General features: G+C 42.8%; 1 protein-coding gene across 1 annotated transcript in view; it reads left to right on the top strand.

Moving 5' to 3' along the window:
- Positions 1-26744, top strand: part of LOC124553235 (poly [ADP-ribose] polymerase tankyrase-1-like) — a 91502-nt gene that overhangs the window by 26814 nt on the left and 37944 nt on the right. Inside the window, exon 5 of the mRNA XM_047127124.1 lies at positions 13276-13351. Coding sequence (XP_046983080.1) covers positions 13276-13351 — 76 coding nt within the window. The remainder of the gene's footprint in view (positions 1-13275; positions 13352-26744) is intronic.

Genomic DNA, 26744 nt, shown 5'->3' with positions numbered 1-26744 from the left:
TAGCTCAGCGTGTTCGATCAGAGAGCCAGTTGGCCTCTGAAATAAAAAAAAAAATTGTGGAAGGATCAACCACCGAACTTGAACAGGATGTCTCGCGACGTCCGCAACGACCAAACACAACGATCAATAACGGACAAAATGAAAAAAAAGTGCTCAGCACGACAGAATGTCAGTCCTAAGGACCCGGCTTCGATTCCCGGCTTGGTCGGAGATTTTTCTCCTTTCAGGGACTGGGTGTTATGTAGTCCTAATCATCATCATTTCATCCCTATCGACGCCCAAGTCGCCGAAGAGGCGTCGAATCGAAACGGTCTACCCGACGGGAGGCCCTAGTCACACGACCTTTTTTTATTTTTTAGCGTCCTTCTGTACCATTAATTTGGAAAGTTCCTGTTCTCTTCGCGCGTGTACTGTTTACCATCCATATCTGACTTCCACTCTATTGAAAATATATTCTGAAAAGAATACGCATTAAGTTCGACGACCGTTCACATCTACGTACAGCCATCCAGACTTAGGTTTTCTGTGATTTACCGAAATCTCTCCTGAGAAATGCCACGATGGTTCCATGAAAGGGCACAGCCAGTTTCCTTCCCTGTCCTTCAAACAATCCGAGCTTGTGTTCCATCCGTAATGACCTCACTGTCGACGAAATGTGGAACCATAATCTTCCTTTCTTCTCCCTGAAAATAATTCCTAACAGCTATATTTTCTACTTCTTGCGATTAGAGTTCACAGTCGTGTAGAATTTTTTAAAAGACAACATAGTCGTCTTTGTGCGAAAAAGTTATTTAGGATTGAACAACAAGTACGCTGATTTTGTTCTACCAAAGTTATTTATTTACACCACTCAAATTTAGACCTTACTTTCTGACATGTCGTATCAGTGTGTTAGGTCTTTTAATGTTGTTAACAACATCAACATGAATCCCATGAAATCACTATTTCAATGTGAAACTCAAAAGTCGAGAAAAATGGCCACACTACCAGCCACGTCTACGCGTCACTGCTGGCCGGGAGGCCACATCCGGGGAGGTTCGGCCGCCGAGTGCGAGTCTCTGTTCAGTCGACGCTACACGGGACGACGCACGTGCCGGTGGTGAGGATAACACAACACCCAGTCCACGAGCGGAGAAAATCTCCAACCCGGCCGGGAATCGAACCTGGCCCCGCTGCATGGAAGGCAAGCACGTTACCACTGAGCTAAGCAGCGTACATCTATGTGGAGTGAACTGCAAGTGAGTGAGAATGGACAACATGCAATGACACGTGTTCGCGCATAGAGCAGCCCAGTTTTCTCATTCTAATCACATTCAATCCTACTTTTAATGAAATGAAAGAACTTTCGTTAAGTGGACAGGCATTATTTAATCGTCATGATGTTTCAGACGTGTGCTCAAAGTACCATTGAAATCTTCAATCGATCTCACTACAAAGGATCGCGTTTATGGAAAGACGCTGTTGGATGCATTCTATTGAGTGGCGTAAGAGAGGGTTGCCATTAGCATACATTTTGACTTGGTTGATAGAAAAACGCACCCACCAGATCATATTGGTCAAATCGTCTCAGTAGGTGTACCAGTTGTCCACATTTATCCAGAATTCGGTTATTTTCCGTAATAGAATGGCGAACCTGTAACCGTCCTTATGATGTCATTTATTATATGATTACCAGTTTCGGTGCTTCATTACATTATCTTTTGGCCTTAACTGAAGCTGAGGGGCTTAACACCATTCATATACAAGATTCATCAATGGGAAACATCTATAAACTGGATTTCGCAGACTACCTGCAACAGCGACGTTGTGTCTCCAACTATCAATTACGAACATGACATCGTTCTTACAGGTAGTCATAAATGTATCCCACTGATGAATCGTATATGCCATTGGAGTTAACTCGCTCAGCGCCAGTTAAGGCCTGGAAACGATGTATTGGAGCACCGAAAGTAGTATTCATTTAATAAATAACATCGTAAGGATTGCTGTAGGTGTTCCATTTTATTGCATAAGTGAATGACCAAAGTCTCTAAAACCTCTAATCAGATGGACAGACATACAAAAACTAGGTTACTCTAGGTCGTCACCAAATTATGATGTGTGTTCCATGTGACTCACTCAGCAAATAGTTCACCAAGCATGTCTGATGAGAAATACACGAAATGAAACCCAACTGCCGGACTATCAGATGCTATGTCTGGTATCCACTCTGACACCGACGATCAGCTAAAGATGGAGGAAAAGCCATCACTATAAAATTAGGAAACAACGATGCTGAATTACATAAGAACGGAGATGTATCGTGTTTGCCGTTCCTCACAAATACATACAAAACACACATCAAAATCGAACAATGCTATTCGGTGAAGTGGCTCAAGTGCATGTGCAGACGTGTCAAGAAAGATGGCGATAGAGCAGTATTTGGGATGGGAAATGCAACAGCATCCATCAGCGAAATTGGCCAATATCAGCTGGGGCTTGCGTCAGTAGCAATGAGACAGAATGAAGTATTTTATTATTTTAAATCCATGAACGACATCAAACAGTTGTTCATTTGGGAGTGGACCTTGGAAACGAAGATCACATGTACTTCACAAACAAAAAATACACGTTAAGTGCATTTTTCTCATTGTGCAGGGACGATATGTTTCGTAAGACGCTAATTTTCTTTGAATTGCCAACCTAATGCATTCAGGACACATCAGCAAACAAGTTACAACTTGGCAAATTAGATAACGCAGTCGCAGGGCACCCCAATTTGCACTGGATCGATGCATTACGTCGTCTCTAAGAATGTTGTTAATTGCAATTATTGCTAAACAGGGGGCAACGGCCTTGCCACAGTGGATACACCCGTTCTCATCAGATCACCGAAGTTGAGCGCTGTCGTGAGTGGCCGGCACTTGGGTGCGTGACCATCAGGGCCGCCACGCGCTGTTGCCATGGTTATTAAATTATCTAAAATTGCAGCATCTGTTTTGGATTTTGGCCAGATAGCCCATTTAGTACCGAAATATCAATTTTATATGCAAATGCATGAGTCATCACCATGCAGTATTAACAAATATTCTGTTATAGGTAAAGTACCACAATCATGTCTACCCACTATATGGGAAAAATGTAATGTAGCCTACAAAAAACCGCTGTAAGCACTGCATCGTAAGTGAAACATTTGAGTGGAAATAAAGAGCTCTTCAGTTGTGTACCCGCTTTATTCTGTGGTGAGTTTTGACAAATTCTACCTGTTACACAGTGTTCATCGACAGCTGATAAACGGCATTATCACAAATTATCAGATTTATCGCACACCTGCTGAAACAGACGTTCAAGACCAATATGTGTGTACAAGTACAACTTGATGCATGTACTGAACGTTTTGTAAACCAGTAGTTTGGTATATGGAATTGGACAATGGCAATTGATAAATCCACACACTGTGTCAGATTGTGAACAACCTTCTGTAAAATGACAGAACTAATGACAAATTAATTCACAAATCTTTCCTAAATATTGCATAGATTTGCAAAAATCATCTGTGGCTTATTGTTCATCAGCAGCCAAACATAATGAATCACTGCCATCAATTTCCGGACTCATAACGAGATGCCGGATGAAGCGACAATGCTTCAGTCCATTGATACTGTAGGGAATCGAGACAAAGTTGTTAAATATTCAGCTGAATTCTTGATTTCACTTTATTTGCTAGGCATATTAACATAGGGGTCCTTAGCGAGGAATATGGCCAGATGCTGTACATAATTATATCCTACAGAAATTTAAAAAAATCGCAGAAGTTTAGAATGCTCATATGTCGAAGAACACATTCAGCCCATTAGCTCGTCTTTGCTAACCACATAGACCATTGTTCATGGGTGTAGAAAATGAACAAAAGAGAGGAACCTTGAATACATCCTTCAATTTTTTCCTGTAGAGTAGCCTTGTATGTGGCCTCCTGACACACAATATGAGATCAATAATATCCGAACACCTGGCTGATAATGTCTTGCAAGTTCGTGGCGCCCTTCATAGCTAATGCTGGAATTCAATATGGTGTTGGCCTACCCTTAGCCTTGATGACATCTCCCACTCTCGCAGGCATACTTTCAAACATGTGCTGGAAGGTTTCTTGGGGAATGGCAGGCCATTTTTCACCGAGTGCTGCACTGAGGAGAGGTATCGATGTCGGTCGGTGAGTCCTGGCACTAAGTCGGTCTTCCAAAAGATCCCAAAGATGTTCTGTGGGATTCAGGTCAGGACTCTGTGCAGGTCAGTCCATTACAGGGACGTTATTGTCGTGTAACCACCTCACCACAAGCTATGAATTATGATTGAAAGATGCATTCACCATTTCAGAACTTCTCTTCCACAGTGAGAAGTAAGAAGATAATTAAAACATCAATGTAGGCCTGCGCTGTGATAGTGCCAAGCAAAACAACAAGGGGTGCATGCCCCCTCCATGAAATACAAGACTACGCCATAACACCATCACCTCCGAATTTTACTCTTGACACAACACACGCTGGCAAGTGACGTTCACCAGGGTTTCGACACACAAACACCGTGCCATCGGATCTCCACATTGTGTACCGTGATTCATCACTTCACACAACGTTTTTCATCTGTTCAGTCGTCCGATGTTTACGCTCCTTACGCCGAGAGAGGCGTCGTTTGGCATTTACTGGGGTGATGTGTGGCTCATGAGCAGCCGCTAGACAATGAAATCCAAGTTTTCTCACCTCCCATGTAACTGTCATGGCACATGCAGTGGACCCTTATCGCAGTTTGGGATTCCTGTGTGACGGTCTGAACAGATGCCTGCCTGTTACACATTACGAACCTCTTCAAATGCTGGCGGCCTTTGTCAGCCACCAAACGAGGACTGCCTGTACGCTTTTGTGCTGTACGTGTCTCTTCACGTTTCCACTTCGCTATAATATCGAAAAAAGTGAAAATAAGGGTGTTTTGGAGTGTGGAAATCTCGAATACAGACGTATGCTACAAGTGCCACCCAATCACCTCACCATGTTCGAAGTCCGTGAGTTCCGCGAAGCGCCGCATTCTGCTCTCTCACGATGTCTAATGACTACTGAGGTCACTGATATGGAGTACCTGGCAGTAGAGGACAGCAGAATGCACCTAATATGAAAAACGTATGTTTTTGGTGGTGTCTGGATACATTTGATCACACAGCGTAATTAAATTATGAGGTATATAATTCTCCTTCCATATCTCTGTAGGGATCAAACAGTTCTGGCATGGAGTTGGGTGTTAAGGGTGCAGTATTGCTCGCTGTTTTTGGTCGGGAGCAGCGTTTAAGCTTTCTTGTAAACATGATGGGCTGACATTAATCGAACCAAGCGATCACGGGTGTAAGTGTACAGGCGCCTGGGGAAAGCCATAGCGAACGAGGCTGGGCCATCAGCCAGCAGCTTAAACGTCTAAGCGCCAAAGTTCATCACCCAGTAGCGAGAGGCAGACGAGAAAGCGTCACCTGCCCAAGCGCCCCCTTTTTGTGTTGTCACACCTGGCACAAGCCTCGGCTCTTCAAATAGATGTGTCTGGTGCGGTGTTGTGTGTCTCCAGCCGACCACCAGTATTGAGAAGAGCGAAAATGTAGCCGCACAAATTGGTGTGCTGCTACATACTTTCCCCTGTCGGCCATGTTGTTAGACGTCTGGGCAGCACCGTTACGAGACACCTGAGCTGGCTCGTTCCTGAAGGCCCTGCCGGCAGTCACATGTTTCTCCTCCCTCATTCCTTGTGTCGGCGGCGAAACTATATTCCACTAAGTCACAGCGGCTTGCACTGGCACATTTGCCTCTGCCCACCAGAAAATTGCTCCCTCTGTCGTCACGAATTAGTGGGTGGATTCGTCTCTCCACCTCCAGTCACTCCATGACTGGTCAACACTGCAGCCACTGATTATGTGTACTTGAAGTACAAAGAATGGGGAACAGTTACAAATTGGACAGACAAAGAATGGGGAACAGTTACAAAGTGGACAGACGAGGGTCATTCAATAATTAGAGAGACAACTTGGGCTGGAGGAAATAGCGTTTATTTTTAGAAAACCAAACGTTTCAGCATAACCTCCTTGAACATTTATGCACTTCTTCCAACGGGCTACAACCTTTTTTATTCTGGCTGCAAAGAAACCTTTATCTTGATGTTTGAAACAACTTCCCACAAACTTTTTCACATCCTCATTTTCCTGGAATCTCTTTCCACGTAATGCCTCCTTCACTGCACCAAACAAATGGCTAGGTGCTAAATCACGACTGTAAGGGGATGAGGCAGTGTTTCCCAGTCCATTTAGTCGATGGTGTCACGGATTACCTGAGCAAATTGAGGGTGTGCGTTGTCTTAATGGAGAATCACACCTCTCCTCTGAGATCCACGTCGTATCTCTCTCATGGCTGGATTCACGATGTTTCAAATTCGAGTAGTACTGGCCACTCATTGTACGCTTCTCTTCGAGGTAATCACAAAAAACTGGACCTTCAGCATCCCAAAACACCGTCAACATGACTTTTCTTCCTGATGCTTTGGTTCTGGCTCATAGTAGTAAGCCCAAGTTTCATCACAAGTTAAAATTTGTTAGGGAAGTGCGCACCTCGCGTTTCATAACGTTCCTTTAGCTCTGTGCACTCTCAACCTTGTTTCCTAGCGTACCCGCGTTGACTCCTTCGGGACCGATCTTGCACATGTTTTGCGTTACTTCAGCTTGTTACAGATAATATTATGAACTGTACCAGTACTAGCTTGGACCTTATCAACTATTATTTCCACAGTCACGCGGCTGTTGGCAGGAATAATGTCATCAGTTCGACTTTCAAGTGAGGAGTTGAAACTGCAACTGGTGGGCCAGAATGGTGTTCGTCAGTCACTCAGTCGCGACTATTTTGAACTGCTCTATCGCCTTGTAAAAATTTGCATGATATCTAGAACCTTCAGCATAAACGTAAGACATTCTATAATATGTATTCAGGGGTTCCTCGCCTTCAGTAAGTTAAGAACGAATAACCGAACGTTGTTTAATGTGGACGTCTCAAGGGAACTCTCCATCTTGAAATGTATTTTTGAGGTTATAAACAAAACAATGTTGAAACATTAGCTGATCTGGGCTCATCCTAGTGATGGCAAATTGTAGCCATAAAAGTACGAAACTTGTCCTACTAACAGTTGTTTTCCCAGACCAATGTGCCTGTTTCATTATTGAATCGCCCACATACATATGAATACTTTTGCTCATCTATTACAGAAATTTGATACATACTACAGCATGTATTAATGACACATCGTCTTAAAATGCTACAAAGTAATGAACTACATAAAATTCGTCATGCACTTCCTGAAAAAAAGTGAAGCTCCCAGAAGATATGAGATGTAAGAGCAATGTTAAGAATGTACACGACATCCGCAGGTATCTAAATGATTAGAGCTGCAGTTCTCTGTGACAAGTGGAATGGCCACTGTAGCGTATTTCACTTGCTTGTGTTTTGTGTGGCTACAAGGCCTAGCTGGCTGCATCATGAGCATGAACGTGTAAGATGTTGATTGATCACTCTGACTGACATGGAGACGCTGTGTGCACATGTGGACCAGCAATATTAGTTACTGAGAGAGATGGAAAGGGCCTCAGTGTTGATCGCCATTCAGCCAGATTATCGTATTGTGTATTATCCAGACTCGTGGAGCGTTTTGCTGGGACAGTGACCCACTCCACGGGAATCTAAGTGCAGGCGTACCCATCATGAAAGGTTCGTTTGACCATGTCTGATCACCACAGTGGACGATTGCCATATTGTGCAACAAGTACATTGTAACTTCTTCGCATCTGCACCTGCCATCAGGGCAAACGTAATTGACTCTGCGACATTCTGTCATCCCTCATCATTGGCTGGAGATTAGCTGCAGCAAGACTACAGAATTAACGTCCGATCCATAGGATGCCATCAGCATGACAACACAACTAATTGAATCTGGAGTGGTGCTGCCACGGGGAAACATTTGCAGCTGGCTAGTGAATGGCATTGTGTGGTGTTCAGCAATTTATCATAGCTCTGTAAGAACCTGGAAACCATTGGTACCGAGTATGGCAGTGACCTGGGTAGAGGTTTCATTATTCCAACGTTTTGGAGGCACATAGAGGTGTTACACATTGTGCCAACGTGTGTAGTGCTATTGCTCATGAATTTGGGTTATGACCGGTGGTGATTGTGAGTACTCTGCTCAGTGGTACGTGACAGACATTCTGTCCCCTCGTGTGTTACGTTTCACATGTCACATGTAACATGATACCACTTTTAAACTAAACAATGCTCAGCCATACATGTGTCTCTGCGAAATGTCTGCAATATGTGAGGCACTGTAGTGGCCAGCAAGGTCTGCAGATGTATGGAACCATTTCGAATGTGAACCTCATCCTATTGGCACTATCCTGGGGGTTTGGGCCAGATTGCCCCATGAGACGAAACAATGGCTAAATAACATCTTCGCCAACTGAGTCAGTGAGTGGATTCACACCAGAGGGAGTGCAAAACCATACAGATAAGTAGACTCAAGCTGTACAAGTTCTTTGTACATTTACTTTGGTGTTATATTAAGTGAAATGAAGTATTGGACCCTCTCAATGCATTTGCCCTCTACATCTCTGTGATTGACTGCCTCAGAATTAAAACTGCAGTACAATATTACTAAAAATATTTTGTCGAAGTTCCTGCAGCACTACTAATCACAAAATGAGTGGGTTCATGCCCTCCAGGGTATACGAACGCCACTACATGAGAGCTGGTCAACATCTACCCACTTTAAGCATTTTTCACCAACATTACAATATCCTACAAGGTTCACGGTTTGTGTAGTATCTCACGTGCAATGAACACTACGTATTCGTGAGGATATATTTGAATGACCTATATCATTTGAGCAGCCTGGTGCTGAAAATTCATGGTTCAGGATGGAGTGGTTCAGTTGCTTACCCTTTCTTGTAGTATGCTTGAGGGAATCCTGCTTATGAATCTTCAGGATTGATCACAATATTAGTTTTGTGTGGGGTAAGCGTTGGCAGAGATTTCTCACAATTCTGGAAGTGTCTTTCAGCAGTGTAATTTAATTATCCTTTCTCTCTTTTTTTATGTCCCAGACAAATAAAACTCTTTACAAAAATTTATGGATGCATGAGATTGATTATAGTACCACAACCATTAACTAGAGAGATCTGTGCATTCTTTTCTAAAGACAACCAAAGTAATATTAGGCACTCATTGTTAGTGTCAAAAATTTCTCAAAGTGTAAGCACCAATATTAAACAGGAAATTAGTTTTATGAATTTTTATGAGGCACTTTCCTAATTCAATAAATGTGTTGAGATGGGAACGTAGCATAGTCTTAGAACTATGCAGTGCTCTTTTTTTTTCTTGAAGTTCATGACAGGTGTTTGTAAGAGCAGAAAGCGGGTGCATTCACACCTGATTGCAGCTGTAGTTATTGACTACAGAGAAAAGTATGCAGTGAGTTATGCTGAGTGTCTCGCTTCTGATGTGAGACACTGTACATAAAGGATAAAATCACACTACTTGTTAAATTATAATTGCTGTTAATGACTTAGTAAAGGCGAAAGCAACGTGCCAGAATGGAATGTGGCTTGTAGTAAAGAACAATATGGATGCTAGAGACATACATGTCAATATGAAGTGGCTTAAAGGGTTTGAAATACAGATGTATGATGCTCTGGAGCTGGTCAGGGAACTGAGAATGGAATGGTAAAGTGTAGCAATATTTGTTATTAAGTTGCCTACCCTAGAATATGACAAGTCTTCAGTGTTCAGTCTGAAGATCTGACAACAGCAAATCTCAGTCTTCCCATCTTACTGCCCTTTTCTCCATTTCTATGTTGGAATTGCAGGCGACATCTTTTGTAGTTTGATCCATGTACTTCAGCTGTAGTCTTCCTCTGGTCCTTATTTCGATCATATATCTGTGTGTTATCAGTTTTAGCAGCCTCTCACGTCTCAGTAGATAGCCCACAGCCTGAACTCCATTTCACAACAGTACTAGCAGAGAAACCCAGAGCTACCAAGGTGTTTGTTTACAGCTGTGCATATCGTGTATACCACGCAGTGCCTGAACCATTTGTCATACAATGACATAATTTGAGCGGAACATGTGAATATGGTGTGCACAATGTGTTGCGAATGGAGTTAGTAGTAACAAACTACTAAATTCATGCATGGTGCGACAGTTTTTCACGTATCTCGTTGTTTCTGATATCATGTCTCCTAAGTTGTGTCGTACACTGATATAATGTTTCAGTTACTTCCAGTGAGGTATGTGAGTAGCGAGGCAACAAAGACTTCAATCAAAGGAGAACAACAGGTTAATAACCCGTCAATCAAAGCAGAACAACAGGTTTGCCCCTGAGTGTATACCTGTCCCTGATGTAGGCAACCCGCAATGTGGAGTGAGGTCCTTGTTGCCCTACTACTTACGTGCATTCTGTCTGCGAGGTGTGTCACCAATACAGTGGTTAGTAAAGAAGCAATAAACTATGTCATACATCATGTGACATTTTTCCTGCTTTACAAATACGTTACGTAGTTTTACACACTTTATTATCTATTTATATTCAGTCACTGTATGAGTTTAGTTACTCACACTTCACTGTCGGTGTCTATCGACTCACTGCCGAACGTTTGATGTTCCTCCCTTCGTCACTCATAAGAAACTGACGTTGAAACCCACTACAGGCCTAGCTTTATGTGTAGCCCCACCAGTGCCGAATTTGAGAACATACCAAAGCGCCTTCGAACGGTCAACAGTGTTCCAGAACATTCCATAACTGTCCAGAGTGTTATGGAATGTTCCACAGTGATCTGACTGGTTCCAGGATGTTCCCGAGCATTCTGAAATCTGCCATACTACTCCCGAAGATTCCAGAACATCTCGGATCATTGTGGAACATTCTGCAATGTTGTGCAATCGTCTCGAATACTCTCGAATGTTCTGTATCGTTCTCGAATACTCTCGAATGTTCTGGAATGTTCTAGAAATTTCTATATGGCGGAACGTCCCAACCATTATATCTTCAAAACCTCGCCCTTCAGGTAAAAATGGGAGCCTCCTTCATGGATGGCGGATAGACGGCTACCACACCATATAACTCTCCTGATCGGACCGAGACCCGTTTCTGAGTTTCAACGCCACGCACATTGTACGTTTACTTTTATAATACATACTGATTACATAAAACCACCTCCTCTGACCTTCTTTTAATGTTACTGTATCAGTCCATTTTATTTTTAGGATACGCCTGCAACACCCCTGCTCAGACGAATCCGGTCCCTTCCTTTCCACAGTTGCCAGAGCTCTGGTCCCAGTGTGACACAATACCACACTCCAAATACAATTTTGCAGAAAACTGTTTCTGATTTGTTGGCCGCTACGTTTAGAGGTAAATACTTCCTTCCTTTAAGTCATTGTTTTGTGGGCAGTTCTGCCTATTTGATCTTTGTTTTGTGCACCGCTAGTTATCTCTTTGTCTAACTAAATAAACGAATCATTGCAATAGCCTGTCACGCACATGTACTCGAACGCAGGTTTGTCATCCATTGTCACAGACCATTACTTACTCATTTATTATCGTGTGGTAGTTCTTACTCGTAACTTTATTCTTTTTATTTCAGATACAGCCGAGATCTAGACCACTTTCGGATAAATCTTGTGTGTCATCAGCGTATCTGTTCCTTTCTTCTGTATTTCCACATTTACCTCTAACTGCTCGATTACTTTCTTAAGTGCCCCACTTTGCATAGATTAAAAATAACTATTGAAGATTAACGTTCTGGTAGGATTCCTGTGTAAATATATGGTGAACGTTAATAAAACCATCAAGTTGTAAGGACGGATCCCTGACTAGAAATGGAGGAAAAAAATCCTATTGACATATATCCAGAAATGCATCGTTGTCACATTACGTGGTGCTGACGAACGGAAGATGTCCCTCTGATTACGTGCCGTGTGTTCCTTGTGTGTTGCAGGCTGTGTTATTGACACAGCGTATTGTAAGCAGCAGAGTAGTCCAGTATCCACATCAGGAACAAGCCGAGATGGTGTTTGTGTATGGGCAAGCAAATGGAAACGGTGAAGAGGCATCACAGCTACACTGAAACAAGTACCCTCATAGACACCATCCACTTCACACAAGACTTAAAGCCCTTTCTGGGCGTTTGTCTGATTTCGCGTTTTAAATCATACTTCTCTTTAGGATGGATATTTTCAGAACTCTTCAAAACCTGTTGGCAGTTTTCCCCTTTCATATGTGTTACAGATACGAGCATTTAAGAGATACGTGGTTCGCATTTCTCAAGCTATTTTAAGTTTGGCGAAAGTGTTGTGTGCACCAGGGCTTGGTTGTTTCTCAGAATTTTTAGTTCTAGTAATTGTTCTAAATGAAAAGTGGTTTGTAATCTCATTTAAAGGATCAGCATGACCAAGTAAAGTGGACATAATAGACTCGACTGAGAATACATTCAGCAAGAAGAGAAATGTGATTGAAAAGTGATGTCAGTGAGAATTATCTTGTTGTCTGTAACATCTACAACACAGTGGTGGCACTATATCAGTTACAAAACGAAAGCAAGTATGTTATTTGAAAGGAAGTCGTATTCACTATGACTGGCTCTGACTTGTCGCCCTATGCCTGGTTGGGCATTGTCATATTGGACTGCCACACATGTGTATAGAATGAGTTGCAGCCTAACAATATCTGTCACATGGACATAATATTTTCGGGAGAGATATTCCAGATTTTAGTATCAGATGATTAGTACCCTATGTGAACCTTTCCCTTCATGAAAACATTCAGTATTAGCAATTAAAGCAGAATAATACCGACTCCAGTCGTAAAATGTTGTTGTTTTCTTAAGTAATTATTGACTTCAGGAGGATAGCTCAATAAAATACTGCAGCAGTTCGATCTGGTGTTTTTAGAATTATGCTAGACCTCTATTCAGGAAGACTTTCTGAGCAAGCAACAGTAGAAAGAAAGTCAGGGCTTTTTGTGTAAACAAATAGGAAATTCCTTAAGTGATATTATTAAAGATTTCCAGCTGTTTATATATAGAATCAATCTCATGCCGCAAGGATATTGCTCTAATTGGATTTTGATGGACAACATCTGCCAACTGTTGCTTGCTACAGGTCTGCCTGTAGTTCATACAAGTGTAGACAGATCTGTGTACGGACAAAGAACTGCCCAGAGACGCCACTTTTCAGAATCGCCCCCGACGGCGCCAGCTCAGGAGGTTACGGACACGGCGGCCGTGGACCTGGAGCCAGCAACAGAAACCAGGTAGGCACGTGAGAAGGCACTCGCCTGTGTTGCCCAGTTCTAGGTGTGTGTGCTATTCTGAAGCCTGCAGTGTATGACACTCAGCTTCCTTAGGTCCGTCTGTGCTGTAAAATACACTATCATTCATGGCCATTTTCTGATAGCTCATAATGCTTTAAGTGACTTCTCATAATAGGCTTATCGAATGTCGAAATTGAAGTGTGTACATTACCAAATAAGTTAGCTAAGGAATGTCATATAAGAGCCGAGTTTCTCGTAGCTTCATAAATTGTTTCGACCCTACTTGCTGTCATGATTTCTGTTAAATTGCATAAATGCATGGCGCTCTTATATTGGTTCTCGCGGGAAGCCTGTGAGGAAAGGTGCACTGGCAGTGGACACACAAGGAACCATTCCAGAAGTGGAACCAAAGATGTGCCGCTCAAAACAGAAACAGAGCAAACACAGTAACGTGTACAGTTAGCAGCCAGGGCTCACGAATGTGTAGCTCCACCCTCTGTGGCCCGTGTAGGGCACTGTAGACTATTTGTATGAAGACTAGAGCTTATTGATGTTTGCCATCTCTGATACCGCTGGCAGTTAGATGCCTATCAATGGCATCCTGCCATGCAGAGAGAGGATGAAGGTGAGGAAAGGTCCTTCACCCAGTATCAGTGCCAGCAACTCAGCAGTGTGCTCTGTCACGCTGCATAGAGGCCAGTAACGTACTTAAAATATCCTGCCATTCTGTAAACCCTCATGTGCGGAAGTCTTATTGTGTCTGGTAAACTGGGCAGTCAGAATAATCACTATTCTCACATCATAACTACATTTCTGGTGTGTTGCTTATTTCTCTTTCACTCAGTAGGTGCATTTGTGCAATTTCATAAGCAAAATTCAGTTGTATTCTCCTACGAGTATTGGGGATTTAGGCCTAGCTTTTTAGAGGTATACTAGGCTCCAGTGGCAAGCAGTAGTTGGGAAGGGAGCGAGACAGGATTGTAGCCTATCCTCCACGTTATTCAGTCTGTATATTTAGCAAGCAGTGAAACAAACAAAAGAAAAATTTGGAGTAGGAATTAAAATCCATGGAGAAGAAATAAAGTCTTTGAGGTTTGCCAGTTACATTGTAATTCAGTCACAGCGGAGGACATGGAAGACAGTTCAACGGAATGGACAGTGTCTTGAAAGGAGGATATAAGATGAACATTAACAAAAGCTAAACAATGATACTGGAATGTAGTCGAATTAAATCCGGTCACACTGAAGCAACTCCATAACACTTGCCTGTTGTTTGCGCCTACTGGTAAAAAATCTAGCAGACCGTTTCCGAACTCCTTCGACATCCTCCTTCAATCTGACCTGGTGTGGATCCCAAAAACTCGTACAATACTCAACAATGGGTCGCACTAGACTCCTTTACACATGAACCACATTTTCCTAGAATTCTCCAAGTAAACCAAAGTCGACCATTCGCATTCCATACTACACTCTTTACATGCTCATTCGACTTCATATTTGTTACCTCTAGATATTTAATCGACGTAACCATGCCAAGCAGAACACTGCTGCTACTATAATTGAACATTGTGGGTTTGGCTTTCCTACTCATCTATATTAACTTACGTGTTTCTACATTTAGAGCCAGCTGCTATTCATCATACCACCTGGAAATTTTGTCTAAGTTATCCTGTCTCCTCCTACAGTCACTCAACGACGGCGCCTTCCCGTATGCCACACCATCGGCACCAAACAGCCGCAGACTGCTGTTTACCCTGTCTGCCAGATCTTTCATGTACATAGAAAATAACAGCGGCCTTATTGCGCTTCTCTGATACACTTCTAACAATATCACAGCCTCATACTCGCCGTCGGGGACAGCGTACTGGGTTCTGTTACTTAAAATCTCTTCAGGTGACTCATATACCTAGGAACCCATTCTGCGTGCTTGTACTTTCGTTAACAGTCGGCACTGTGACATCGTGTCAAATGTTTTATGGATATCTGTTTCTATGGAATCCGCCCATTTCACGTCATCCATTGTTCGCACGATCTCGTGTAAGTGAGGGTAAGCCGAGTTTCACAAGAGCGATGCTTTCTAAAACCTTGCTGAATTATAGACAGAAGCTTCCCCCTCTCTAGGAAATTTACTGTATTCCAGCCGAGAACACGTTATGGATTCTTCAGCCAACTGATGTTAGAGTTAATGGTCTGTAATTTTCAGAGTCCGTTCTTTTACACTTACGCTATATGATCAAAAGTATCCAGGCACTTTGCTGAAAATCACTTAAAAGTTCTGGGCACCCTCTATCGGTAATGCTGGAATTCAGTATGGTGTTGTCCCACCCTTAGCCTTGATTACAGTTTCCACTCTCGGAGGCATACGTTCAATCAGGTCCTGGAAGGTTCCCTGAGGAATGGCAGCCCATTCTTCACGGAGTGCTGCACTAAGGAGAGGTATCGATGTCGGTCGGCGCAGCCTGGCACCAATTCGGCGTTCCAAAACGTGGCACAGGTGTTCTAAAGGATTCATGTCAGGACTTTGTGCAAGCCAGTCCATTACAGGGATGTTATAGTCGTGTAACCACTCCGCCACAGGGATCTGACATTCCATGCTCCGATCCATAGAACGCCAATTTTGTTTCTCCTGATAACGATATCCTCCTGAGTAGGTACCATCCAGAGATCCAAATGTGGGATTACTGGCCTTCGTAACAATTTACACAAGTAGATGCCTTCATCGATCAAGCATACAACAGAGCTGCACCAGGAAAAATTATGGCTGTAGTTTCCCCTTGCTTCCAGTCATTCACAGTACAAACACGGCAACGCCTTTTTAGTTGATATACTGTGGCCAGATTAGTCAGTCGTCCAGACTGTTTCCCCCTGCAATTACTTAAAAGCCTGCTGCCCCTCTTCAGGGACCACATGTTTGTCTGGCCTCTCAACAGATACCCTCTGTCATTGTTGCACCTATGTTACAGCTGTCTGTATCACTGAGGCACCAAGCCTCCCCACCAATGGCGAAGTACATGATTCGTTGAAGAGATGAATTACATTATTAGTCCATAATACAAATTTTTACTTTAGCAAACAACCATCCAAACGTATAGACACAATTAATGAAACTTGTATAATATCGATTATGACATGGCCCATAGCTGAGCTCCTATGACACAGTAAATGAGCAACACAGGTTCCACTGTATTCATACACTCATAAGGGAGGATGTATGAGAAAACAGGTGCCCACATACATGCTACTGTAACATTAACTGTTTGAGAGATAATCGAACTAAATTTTGCAGATGTCGTTGTGAATTGTCTATAATCTGGATTTTGTTTTTCAATTTTTTGTGGAATGGGTTGGTTAGAACGTTGCTTGGTAGTTTCAGAGTACATGTTATGGCATTAGGAATATTTTTAAAATGATATTTTTGTTGTCCATTTGAAAATGTGGTATGTCATTCTTAGTAATTAGATAAACAAATCTATGTACTGTATTTTTAGTGTCATTCTTTGAACTCTCAGAATATTTTTAAGTTTACATGGAACTGATACAGTAATTTTTATTTTGCAAGAATTTAAATGTATTTGACAATAACGCAGTTTGAAAAATTTTGTTCCACAAGAGCTGTGTTATAACATATATAAAGTCTGTACTAAAGTTCATCTTCTCATCCATAACGGTTTAGCATAAAACGTTCCTTACGCACTGAAAAACGATAATTTCATGAAATGGAATGTTTATGTCAGAAACAAATATGTTAATGTTGACCATAACCATACATTTGGATGGTTTAGTCTTTATGTACCTCTTTTCTTCTAATATGATTCTTCTGGTGTTCCCTTCACTGGTATTTGGACCCTAGCAGTACATACATTATCAATCGTCCTCAATATGTTTTTGGAGAAGCAACCTGCATCAGATCCTAGTCTGTCTCTGTGTTACCATCACTGAACGCGGAACAAGTATCATATTACGTAATTTTAACAATAGTAGATGAGCAAAATGTCATTGGGCAGCTCTTGTCAATGAGAGTAGGTTTTCAGTGTATGTTCCAGACAGCCTTCACCTTGAGTATCAGGTTACACTGATCAGGACTTCTGGTGTCAGGTTATACACTCGGGTTTCTCACTGCCCCACCCTCTCCACTCTGAGGAACCACCAGGAATTGATGAAAGGCACGCAGAGGCACCACTTAGCCAACTGTGTGAGTTATGTTCGAGATCGTGACATCACATGATCGTAGCCACACTCCTTATACAAATGGACTCGATACTAGGTCACATGACGTAAAATAGGTCTGAAATCTCTCTCAGTCAGTGGGAGCACGATGGACCAATAAGATTCGAGCTCTCCTCGTCCTCTCCCTTATCATCCTTTATAACTAGCTCAACTGTGTGTAGGCCTCTGTCTCCATTCCATATCTGACCATCATGGTGGAGAGGTGCAGGTTTGTTATAAACAACAGCAAATCATCACTAAAAGTTTCCTGTATGTAGTTCAGCTGCAAGAGTCTAGTTAAAAGGGTCTGCAAATAATAACGATGGTACATCAAATTAACTGACAGCTTATCACGAAAACTTTTGTTTCTGGGTCGTACATGCAGTGTATTTTTGGGTTACAATCAATTATTTGTTCTAGTTCATCAACAATATTTTCTTTATAACATATGTATATGGACACACAATTTTTATTTAGAAAGTACTATTTTTGATGACTTTTGGCTATCACCTGCATTAATGATAGAACTTGGATACTACATTTTCCATATAATCAGTACATTCCATATATCCAGCATTTCTTTCAGTATATTTACATTTCAGTGAATCCGCTCTTTCTATGTACAATATATTTTAGTTGTAGGATATATTTGGTATTTAGTTAATGGTTTCTGGTATGTTTACGCTGTATACAGGACAAACATGGACAAGCACCAGCTGGTTAAGAAAAACAGGCACACACAAAGAAGCCACTCATTGTAATCTTCAGATGTGAGAGCCCTTGACACTTCATAATGCATACACAAAGCACACCTGTGGGTGCCTACATGATAAGCATACATGCAGGATCCGAGCCCCATAAACTCCACGATCTACAAACGATTCGCCTCGTCTTCAGGAAGATAATCTTCTTGTTTTGTGGTGTTATTTCTAAAGAATTATTGTGCATGTATCGAGAAGTATCAAATTCTTCATGGCTGCACCAATTAGCTTCATATGGATCACAGACTTTCACCAGTAGCGAAACGCTCTGTATCCAGATAAAGTAAGTTGGAACTGGAGAATTTTTGGTTAGCAAAGTCTTAGTGAACACGGTACTAGTGAAGTTTTGAGAGGTCCAGAACACATACCGATACAGACAGGCTTCGTGAGGAGCACTGAAATCTTGGTCATTTACTCAGTCCTCCACTGAAGATGGTGGTCCGTTGAAAATTTGGCATGGTGACGTAACCTCTTAGACTATCAGCTCACCAGCAAACAAAATAAATTTCACAGTGTTTTCTAAAATTTTCCAAAGCTTTTCCAAAAACCGAATCATTCGTTAATTTGACTTTCTCAGAATCAGTTGCCATTGTGTTCCTTCAGCCAGGGACACTGCTTGAAGCAGATTCCTCGGCTGATACTAACAAGCTCCATCCGAACCTGAGACATTGCTGGAACTTTCTATATGGAAAAATGGAAGGAATTTGTCCCCAGCGTTGTCAAAAGCTTCGGGCTGGAGCCATTTCGTGGGACTAGGCTCTTCATACATAGCAAAAAGTCATTGTGCTCGTCATGACTACTGGTGGGATACTCCAGCTCTACCCTTAGACCGTACCCCTCACCACCATCATCAGCTTCATGGATCTTATGCTTATTGACACATAGTCAGCACAGATTCAGAAAATATCGTTCTTGTGAAACACAACTAGCTCTTTATACTCATGAAGTAATAAGTGCTAGCGACAGGGGATGTCAATTTGATTCCATATTTTTAGATTTCCAGAAGGCTTTCGACACGGTTTCTCACATGCGACTTGTAACCAAACTACCCAAACTGCATGCCTACGGAGTATCGCCTCAGTTGTGCGACTGGATTCCTGATTTCCTGTCAGAAAGGTCGCAGTTCGTAGTAATACACGGAAAGTCATCGAGTAAAAGAGAAGTCATATCTGGCGTTCCCCAAGGAAGTGTAATAGGCCCTCTATTGTTCTTGATCTATATTAACGACATAGGAGATTATCTGAGTAGCCGTCTTAGATTGTTTGCATATGATGCTGTCATTTATGGTCTTGTAAAGTCATCAAATGATCAAAATGACCTGCAAAATGATTTAGATAAGATATCTGTATGATGCGAAAAGTGGCAATTGACTGTAAATAAAGAAAAGTGTCAAGTTATTCACATGAACACTAAAAAAATCAACTAAATTTCGATAACGCGATAAGTCACACAATTCTGAGGGCTGTAAATTTAATTAAATACTTAGGAACTACAATTATAAATAACCTAATTTGGAACGATCACATTGATACTACTATGGGTAGAGAAACCAAAGACTGCGATTCGTTGGCACAACACTTAGAAGGTGCAACAGGTCTACCAAAGAGACTGCTTACACTACGCTTTTCCTCCCTATTCTCGAGTATTGCTGTGCGGTGTGGGATCCGCATCAGGTGGTACTGGCGGATGATATCGAAAAACTACAAAGAAGGGCAGCTCGTTTTGTATTATCGCGAAATAGGGGAAATAGTGTCACAGACATGATACGTGAACTGGAGTGGCAATCATTAAAACAATGGCGTTTTTCGTTGCGACGGGATCTTCTAATGAAATTTCAATCACCAGTTATCTCCATCGAAAACATTCTATTGGTACCCATCTTCACAGGGAGATATGATCTTCACGATAAAATAAGAGAAATCAAGGCTCAAACAGAAAAATTTTAGTGCTCGTTTTTCCCGCGCGCCGTTAGAGAGTGGAACGTTTGAGGGACAGCTTGAAGGTGGTTCATTGAACCCTCTCCCAGGCACTTTATTGTGAAAACAGAGTAATCACGTAGATGTAGAAACTATCCATTTTCTGCTTGGACAGCCACTGGAACCCTTTAAATGGTATACTTCGTTACATGGATTGTTCATATAGATGCTTGATATCCTGGTAAAGATTGTAACTTAAATTACCAGATGGCCTGTACTCCACCTCACTCATTTATGGATTATTCACCGCTGTGAATACCATATTTTAAGAAGAGCAACATATCAGTATTGGTCACCAGAACAATGTTGACAAACATCTTCCTTAACATTGCATCCCACGAAAGCCCAGGTGCCATCATGTGGAAGGCAGTATGCGTACATTTCAGAACTTCTTGAAGATTTCCATGAGCAGCATTCCGCATCAACTGGCATATTCGTTTAAATCAGTGACTCCAAACTCCAGCCAAATATTAACCTTGTACTCACACTCCACATCCGTTATAATAATGCTTGTTAATTCACTAGAGAATGCGGCTGAGTGGCAATGTGGTTTCATTGATTCTCTCCATTGGTGATATCACGTATCAGTACCACATCATGGGGGTGACAGCAACTGAATTGCAAGTTACTGTCTGACGCCAATACTGATCCTGTGGAATCTGGTGGGCCCAGCCATCGCGGCCAGTGAGCTATGTGTTCATACGTCGAGCGCTCTCTGCGGCTGCAATACGGGATGGCTAGTGACAGCGGCTCAGCCTGCTCGCACTAGGAGCCTCTTCGTTAGGGATGCCACTCCGATTCCGCCAAGTCACAACTCCCAAATTACTGTTGTTGCTATTGTTCGAGCTGAACGCTATAGCTTATTCCACCATTTGTAATGAGTCTTTGCATGTTTGGGGAAAACACAGCTAAGTAAATATTCTGTTTGCTGTGTTACTTGTACACTAATCACTTCTGCTCCCGTCCTACTTTGTTATGTCAATGGCTGACGTCTGCCTCTGTTGCCCACCTTACCTTACCGCTGTGCATGAAAGCATACAGAACTCCATCGAATTCAAGTATTTATGAGGAAAGCCATCCGTTCTGGCCGAGTGGTTGTAGGCGCTTCAGTCTGGAACCGCGTCACCGCTATGGTCGCAGGTTCGAATCCTGCCTCGGGCATCGATGTGTGTGATGTCCTTAGCTTTGTTAGGTTTAAGTAGTTCTTAAGGTCTAGGTAACTGGTGACCTCAGATGTTAAGTCCCATAGTGCACAGAGCCATTTGAACCATTTATGCGGAAACCCACTCTTCTTCGTCACAAGGTGAAACTTCGATCATTTGGATCTGTGGCTCTGGTGATATGCTTATCCTCAAAATGCATTGTATCAGTATGTTTCTAAAGAGACCCATGCATGGAGTAAAGTGAATCCAGAAAGCAAAGCATTATTCTTGGCATGATTCTCTTTGAAAATGAGATGTACTTTTCAATGGTGTCAGGAATGACATAGACCTTATCAGCTTTGAACGAGAAATCACCCAAGTACTGAACCGGAAAGTGGTTATCATACCCAATCAAATAGTGTAAAAAGATGGGTATTTGCCATGGCAACTGGTACTTCCAGATGCGTGTGTTGAATTTCGCCGTTAGGTGACAATGGCCACGATGAAGAGATACCTCATCTCTATCAAACAGCAGCCCACAAATACAGCACTCAAATGACATACTACGGATCATTCTACTCTGAGTTGGTCATGGGGGACGTTGTCACTATAGGCATAATCAGCTTTCCACATAAGTTCTTAGAGCTCAGTGAGCAACTATCTCGAAGGATTTTCCCCAACATAAATATGAATTTGTTGGGACTACAGTCATACATGCATGCAATGTATTATGCAGCTGCATCTGGTACAAGCCATTCTATGAAGATGGTATGGAAGGCAGGGGGATCGCCTTCAGACTGTGTCACAGGAACTATGAGGCACTCTAGAACAGTGTACATAACTAAGGGACATGGCTCCTGGTGGTGGTCGTTCTTACATTTTAAGAACTTTTTGTCTTCAGTAGGTTTTTCCACGTGTACCAGTTCATGGATTGAGGAGTCAATGAAGTGTCTTTCAAGATATTCACCCCTGGTGAATGACTTGAGACATCTATGGCAGAAATGTACTGTACCACAGTGTTTCTACACGTGGGCAGAAACAAGTGTGGCATGTGTTTTATCCAAATTGCACTCAGAGATTAGAGACAGGTCTCTGCATCTGGAACATTTACCCATTAACTTGAAGAAGTAGTGTCGTCCCATTGCTTTAGGGTTCACTTAATTGTTATTCAAGGTCTGCTTCAAGGTCTGCTCATGGTCGCGTTCATTTCTGGGTTATTATCTCCAAGGGTGCACACATGAATCGCATAATTGAAATTCTGGATGTCAAATTTTGGAATGTCCTACAGATTTACAGAAAATTCTGTGGACACTATGATGGCAGGGGACATTATATCTTTTGTATGTATTCGAATGATATACATGACTAGGGTAATTTCTATTGCTGGCCATAAGCGACAATGTAAAGCAATATACATCCCCTTTGGCAGTATTCCAGACATAAAAGCACGCATTTTTAGCAGCTACATCTTTTGGAAGAGAGTTGTAACTGGACCTCCAATACTTGGAACAAAGCCATGTGAGTAAAAGTCAAGGTGGAGTACGTTGCTGGGTGCCTCACCAGACCCCCTTCCCTGCATCTCAGGAAAAAGGTCCCTCATAACACTCTTATAAAAGTTCTGAACTACTCTGCGACCGACTCACCCCATGATACGATGACAGTTCACCTCCATATTTTGACGACGCTGCTCTCCTCAAAACCATTTCGTGTTTCAGGGAGTGCGTCAGCTTACAGTACAGAACTGCCTTGCACTTAATGGCGGGATACTGTCGATGTATCCAGGGAGCTCCGTTTCCAAAACTACTTGACAAGCACGAAGGAAAGTGGCAGGATCTCGGGAGCTCGCATTCAGATGGTCAGTTTGAGCAGATGAGATAATTTCCGAAATGTGCCAGTGATCATTGAGTAGTGAAGTACGGCAGTACTATCTACTCTCTAATCCTTAATAGCACAGATGTGAGTACTGCAGCTACTAGACGCGACTCGGTGTCACGGCGATCTCTGGTGGTGATGCTTGCGAGATGGGAAAGGTCGTTGAGAGCGCTTTCAAGATAATTGCAAACAGTTCAGAATTGAACTGCTGTTCGACATGCAGGTCTGGAACTTTGAGGGCCAGTGTTGCACCACAGATGTCACTAGTCCTGGAATGCCTCTGCCTCGTGGTCAGTCATAAGTACATCACCACAGTCATCAATGGGGCAGGCTGCTGATGCAATGACCAGCTGCTACTGATACAGCTGTTCTTGCTGGTGCTGTGGGTACGTCATGGGCAGCTATGGAGCATGCTGGATCATCATGGGTCGATCAGCTGCTGTTTGACGCACATGTCCACCACACTACCTCTCCAACATATCACATACAAAGACAGAAGGAGGAACCAATATTAATTATCATACATAATTTCAAGAAACAGAGTATATATGGATCTATACTGTTTCTACATACATTCAAAATTATCAGTGTCTCACAACAGGCCAGGCTGCATCATGGATGGCGGGAGAACTGCTGGAACACATATGGTGGGCAGGGCTGCTGCACAGCCAGATCCACCTGCACCATCGTCAGTGGGTCTGCTGCTGCTACATGTGCAAGTCTTCCACACAGCACCTCCTCCATACAACCCAACAAAAGTTGGTCAACCTCGACACATGCATCGAGTTCACCAGCAAACAGAGAATAGAACACCTAACATTAGTAATCAATGCATGCAGTTGTGTTCGTTGATAGAAGAAGAATGAGGACACCTACTTCATATATTCTCTATTTGATGGCCAACATTATGCTCCATGAGCTAATGTTGATGAAAAAGGTGAACAAATTCACCTGGTACTCATTGTTGAGTGCGCCTACAAGAAGACAAGAAAACATACCAACATACCATTAGCAGTGCAAGAATGCAATTTTTTTGTTGGGTGATAGGAGAACTTCTGCTCATATCTGTGGTATTCGAAGTTTGGTGTCATCGATTACGGGGTGGGCTCAGAAGGTGTCTCCTGCCTGTTGTTTTCATCACTAACGAGAATGGTACACTGAGTTGGAGTCAACCCAATTGTTACTGGACTCAGCTGTGAGATTTGATCCATCCCCAAATCCTTGATCTGACTCAAGATTTCTGCAAAAGGCAGAAATAAAAAGCGTATTGTTAGACATCTGTGCACATACACACATGGAGAGAGGGGAGAGAAACTCGTAATCACTTTCACATGAACCAGAATTTAAGCAGAAGCCTTCCTCACGAATGCAAAGCTCCCTAACCAGATCCTGAAATGCAATGGCACTCAACATAGGCGACAGGATGCTCAGAACTGCAATGGGTGGAGGAGAAGGAAACTTGCCATCTGATAGGGAGTTATAAAAGATGGTAACACACACATACACAGAGATGAGAGCTGAAATTACTTTGTATACCTATGTTGAAAGCAGCAACACAGTGCTTCATAATGCTGAAAGGGTCTAGGTTGAAGAAGAGCGGTTGTGACAGCAGTATGAAAGAATGAAAGGACAGTAACTGTTGAGAAGCACTAACCAGTTTGCTCAATACATTATGAGAGAAAGGAATGGAGGGATAGCGAGTTGAGAGCCACCCATGAGTAGCTCTGAGGAGATGACACCTGTCAAGTAGGTGAGTGCCACCCATTCCAGGAACACATCACTGCCTCGTCGAATTGACTCCTGCTTTCATAGGTATGGGTGACTCAGAATTTGTCTGCAGTATCCGACGAGCAAGACAATAGTTTATTTTCCCACCACATTGTGGCAGCACTATCACGCTTGTGTCATGGGCGTAGCCTTCACACAGCACTGGTGGTGGTATGTTTCAGTAGGGGTGCACAGTATAACGCACTGTGTGAGCTACCTAGCACCCGGTGGCGAATAAAATACTCCACAGGTTGTAGAAGCAATGAGCAGTGGTCACAACCTGGCAACAGCATAGCAGCCACCACTAGGTGGAGAGTCTTATGCATGCAAGCAGCTAACATAGGTTAGTTCCGAGCTGGTCTGGGCCCCAGCCAAGAGCTGGCTACTACCTGAAGAGTACTGCCCACACACTACCATGATACTCCTGGTGGCCACCTTGATCCTGGGAGCCAGTCGCGTGACAGTCCCCTCACCCACCTGAGGCGCTGAATGCTTACATACAACATAGCTATGATGCCTAGGAAGAACATACGTTTTCCAGAAGAGGTGTGTACCTCAGTTCATTTATTAGATGATTGGCCCCTTACCTTGTACAGAAAGGCTCATGTGGGTCCTTGGATGCAGGCAGCTGTCATTAATCGCTTGACTGGCAGTTTATCGAGAATGCCATCACCACCTCCACTGATTACCTTACTAGTACTCATGGAAAGCTACTGCGTTATCTGAGGTTTGCACACCCTGTTGTACCGCAGTTTCGAGCGCTCACTCAGCTGATTAGTAATTAATAAAACCCAAGACATTTCGCTAACGTGCTGTTCCCTCTATCCTTATGAGAGATTCTACGAGAAACACATTTAACCCGGATCTTTTGTGCCATTCCTCTGTGTAAAAACTTCCTGCAGTTTCTTCACCAGCGCCGTTCTTTAAGGTGTGTGTTCTAACATTTGTTCCCTGTGCTCTGGACACTGTAAAGGTCACCATTGAGCAGCTAGGAAAGTAAGACTTCTGAGACAAAATTTTGTATTTTGAAATAAGCACTATATCACCTACTATGACTTTCTGACTGCGTGGATCCACCACCTTAATCCTCTTGTATGATATATTCAGAAGTCCACTATCACGTGGATGGACAGCTGTCTTCAGTTAGATTATACTCTCCAATAATTTGTTGGAGAATGTCTAGACATGTGTGCAAGCCATCCACATATGGTTCTTAATGGTTAACTCCTCACAAACAGCCCATAAAGGCCCAATAATACCGACCGGCCACCGTGTCATCCTCTGCCCACATGCGTCACTGGATGTGGATACAGATGGGCATGTGGTCAGCACACCACTCTCCCAGCCGTTATCAGGTTATAATGCCAGAGCAACTACTTCTCAGTCAAGTCGCTCCTCAGTCAAGTAGCTGCTCAGGAGACCAGATGGTCACCCATCCAAGAGATAGCCCAACCTGACAGCGCTTTACTTCGTTGATCTTACGGGAACTGCGGTTGCCACTGAGACAAGGCGCTTGTTTCTGTTCATACGCTCTCCAAACCTCGCTTTCATGTGGGAGAATGTTGAATAGTGGTTTATCCCTTATCGCTCCATTACCAGCTTGATGTCCTTATTGTAATATTCACCTGTGTGATCATTCTGCAGTTTGTGTGGACACCAATTCCTACAG

This window comes from Schistocerca americana, chromosome 11 (genome assembly GCF_021461395.2).
Source record: "Schistocerca americana isolate TAMUIC-IGC-003095 chromosome 11, iqSchAmer2.1, whole genome shotgun sequence".
In the NCBI taxonomy this organism is placed as follows: Eukaryota; Metazoa; Arthropoda; class Insecta; order Orthoptera; family Acrididae; genus Schistocerca; species Schistocerca americana.
This window is presented reverse-complemented; position numbering and strand designations above follow the sequence as displayed.